General features: G+C 31.6%; 1 protein-coding gene across 1 annotated transcript; it reads left to right on the top strand.

Annotated features, from left to right (window-relative positions):
* Positions 1 to 962: 962 nt before the first annotated feature.
* On the top strand, positions 963 to 1825 carry LOC124954171 (fatty acid synthase-like). Its single transcript, XM_047506684.1, has 3 exons — positions 963 to 1077; positions 1186 to 1646; positions 1736 to 1825. Exons 1-3 carry the CDS (start codon positions 963 to 965, stop codon positions 1823 to 1825), a joined length of 666 nt encoding a protein of 221 aa, XP_047362640.1.
* Positions 1826 to 3902: the final 2077 nt, after the last annotated feature.

Here is a 3902-nt window from a genome sequence, read left to right as displayed (position 1 = left end):
GCTTTTACAGAAGGGAGAATCATGCCTGTTACCGAAACGTCTCCGCTTGATGGGGAATATATAGCCATTAAATCTTTCGGTTTTGGTGGTGCTAATGTTCACATCTTACTCAAATCAAATCCAAAAACAAAGATCAATAAAGGATTGCCAGATGACGATTTGCCAAGACTCGTAGCAGTTTCTGGACGTACCGAAGAAGCAGTAGTAACCATATTAAATGATGTAGGTAGAACGTACATTTAAAGACCTGAAGGTATTATACTTGATTACGTTAAAATAAAATAGAACGATATAATTCCACCATCCTATTACATAGATCGATAATCGACACATAGACGTTGAATTTATTCGTCTCCTTCATGATATCCTCCTCAAAGAAATATCAGGTCATTTATGTCGGGGATACACGATAACTGGTTTTAAATCGTTTGACAAGAAACTGAGAGAGATTGAAAACTATTCTGGCTTAAAGAATGGTTACCAACGAATGAGAATCAAGAGATGGGAATCATACGGTGTGAATATTAAGATCCTTGACGGTCTCGATGCGGCTAAACGAAAAGACTGCGAGCTTATAGTAAAATCAGCAATAGATGAAGGTCCCTTCGATGGTATGTTTAACCTCGTAGTTTCTTTGAAGGACCGTATTTGTCGTAACCAAACGATGCAATCTTATGAAGAATGTTTCAAGGGAAAGGCCTGGGCAACGAAACGTTTGGACGAAGTCACTAGAAGGCTTTGTCAAGATCTTCGAGACTTCGTAGTCTTCTCTCCCGTCTCGTGCGGAAGAGGATATGCTGACCAAACGAATTATGGTATGGCTAATTCCATTATGGAAAGAATATGCGAAAAAAGGGTACAAGAAGGATTGCCTGGATTAGCTATTCAATATGCAGGATAATGATAAAGAATATGTTATTGGCGGTACTCTACAGCAAAAAATAACATCATGTTTAGAAGAAATGAATCGATTTTTGGTGCAGGATAAACCTATAGTTGCTAATATGATAGTCCCTAAAAAACGATTAGTTGGCGATTGTGCGGACAATGTGGTAAATGCTGTCTTAAAAATTATGTGTAAGTATCGGCTTATCCATGATTAATGCTAAATTTAATAATTTTATTTTGTTTTCGCCAGTTTTTGTTTATCTTTATCTTTTTTAAATAAAGAATTTTTGATTATAGCTATTAAGGACTTGAAGAGTATCAATCAACAAACTTCCTTGGCAGAACTTGGAATGGATTCTATGATGGGTGTGGAAATAAAACAAACTTTAGAGCGCGAGTATGAAATATATCTCAACGCGGAAGATATTCGCAGCTTAAACTTTGCCAAACTTATGGAAATAGAAAATAAGCTAATAGGTGATAGTAATCGTATTGAAATTATTACCGAGAAAATATTATTTGGTACAAAGATATTGATGCAATTGATCGGCGAAGAACTTTCCTCCGAACTAATTATCTCCCTTAAAACTAACCCAGAGGAAGATCGGAGCGAGATATTCTTCATTCCAGGTATTGAAGGCTTTGGTATCATTTTCAAAACATTAGAATCGAAAATTAAGTCGCCAGCGACATGTTTCCAACTTGGGACAAATTATGGATTAGAAACTATTGAAGAAATGGCCCTTTCATTTCTACCGGTATACTCTTTTACTAAAGATATATTTGATTAAATTAAATATTATTGAATCTGTTGTATTAAAATATTATATAACTTTACATATTACAGCATATACTAGAGAAACTTAAAGATCGAAAAGATTTTACTTTAGTGGGATACTCATTCGGATCGCTTGTAACAATTGAATTCACACGATAATTAGAAGCCAAAGGATTTAATGGTCGGCTAATTTTCACCGCGTAAAATGATTTATTTTTCCTTTTCTTGCTATCATAAATTACCGTCATCATATGTGCCAAGATTTATACAATATAAGTATATTCTCTCTTTCTTCTTCTTTCTGCCCTTTTTGTTAGTATATTATTACGCTACATATTATTATTATTGTAATAATCATAGTAGTTGTAATAATAAGAAGTGAACTACTACAGAGGAAACACTAACAAAATAGCAACAAGAGAAAAGTCTCTTAGATGATGTGGAAATGAAATCATGTTTAGATCCTTAATAAAAATAATGTATAGTATATATATATATATATATACTATATATATATATATATATATATATATATACTATATATATATATATATACTATATATATATATATATATATATATATATATATATATATATTCACTAATTTTAATATTACAAAAATAATCGACAAATTATATTTTATATGCATTTGCCATCGAACAAAATTATACTGGTGTTGTGTCCTATCTAGTACAGATCACCGCGAAATTCACGTCAGCCATCTTTGGAGGAGATAAATATGAAAAATTGGATACTAACACCTTACTAAATTATAAAATAAAGAAAAAAAAGTAAATTATTTCATTACTTTTTTTTATATCAATACAATAAAAAAAAAACACCGAAATCTAATTGGCCTAGAACACCTTGTATTTATGAATTACTAATCTGGATGCTGCAAATATGCTACTCATTATTTATAGAATCTCTTTCTATCTAGTTTACAAAGTCTAAAAGAAACTATAAATTATCGAAAATTTATAATTTTTTAGAAACTCAGATCCCTTGATATAAACGACTGGACACGTAATTCCTTATTTTTGCCATAGAATTATCTGGCCAAAGCTCTTTAAAATAATCGAGTGAGTTACCGTAGCATCTTCGTCGGAGCATCGTAAATACCATTTTTTTTGCGTTTGGAATTGTTCAAAAAATCTAGGCAACAGCTATTTACGCACACAACCAAACAGACAATTGCTACTTCACAGATATAAAATGTACAATTATTCAAGCGTGTATGTAAAAATAAGTAGTTAGGCTTTATCTTTTTGCCACAAATTTCAAGGAACGCCATAGTATTAAATGTTTTCTTCACGAAAAATGTCGTCATCAATCAGAACAGAAGTAATTCTTGATTAATTTTGATGAACAAGATTTCATTTTAAAGGAGAAGCTTTAAGATACGATGTTTTGTATGAATTTTGAAAAAGCTATTTATTTGTGCATAAACTATTCTCGGAAAAATATCATTTTTTAACACGATTTTTTTCAAAACAAATAATGTTTTTTCAAAATTCAGGACAAACAGCTCTGTAGATTAAGCTTTAGTCTTTAAAATGAGACCTCCTTTATTAAAATTTATCAAGAATTCCGCCAGTTCTCATTGATGGCGTAAATTATTAAAAACTGGGGGGTAGTAATCAGTAATCAAGAGGAAAATTTAGCCTCAGTCATGTTGTTTGTGTGTGTAAATCGAGCCGATCGGAAATCGATCAAAGTATGGTCTGTCCTGCGTTGGTTTATGGAAGCGCGGCGTTAGAAAGATAGGGAATAAAATAACGAACTCGACAAATAGCCATAAGAAAATCTAAATGCATAGATACGAATGCGAGTGGGGATGAAAAGACTATAGGGTGACTTAAAGAAAAGAACAGAATAATGAGTGCAGTTTTGAGTGGACGAACAGAGATTAACAATCTTGATAAAAATCTTGAGTAAACCAGAGAAAGAATAAAGAGTTGTACTATTTTAGTTGTAATATCTTTGTAATAGTAATTTTATTAATAAAATTCTTGTTAACCAAGAAAAAGTGTGCTGTGTTAGTTAATGTGTATCTTCCAGCTAGAATTACGAAAGATATCACACATAAATAAGAGATAATGTAAACAGAAAGAAAAAAGCAATAGACATAGAAAAAATTAAACCAGGCAAAAAAGAAAAACGCATAAAATATAGGCTTTTCTCTCTGTCTCTCCCTCTCTCTCTTTCTCTTTCTATCAATCTATCTATCTTTTAC

This window comes from Vespa velutina, chromosome 14, assembly GCF_912470025.1.
Source record: "Vespa velutina chromosome 14, iVesVel2.1, whole genome shotgun sequence".
In the NCBI taxonomy this organism is placed as follows: Eukaryota; Metazoa; Arthropoda; class Insecta; order Hymenoptera; family Vespidae; genus Vespa; species Vespa velutina.
The sequence above is the reverse complement of the archived record's forward strand: the minus strand, read 5'-3'. Positions and strand labels throughout refer to the sequence as shown.

What these genes read in the sequence shown, in the direction of transcription:
- LOC124954171 (XM_047506684.1), top strand. Translation starts at nt 963, where the DNA reads ATGAATCGATTTTTGGTGCAGGATAAACCTATAGTTGCTAATATGATA. An exon ending in TGCTGTCTTAAAAATTATGT is followed by an intron (nt 1,078 to 1,185) that starts GTAAGTATCGGC and finishes TTTTGATTATAG; the next exon opens with CTATTAAGGACTTGAAGAGT. An exon ending in TGGCCCTTTCATTTCTACCG is followed by an intron (nt 1,647 to 1,735) that starts GTATACTCTTTT and finishes TACATATTACAG; the next exon opens with CATATACTAGAGAAACTTAA.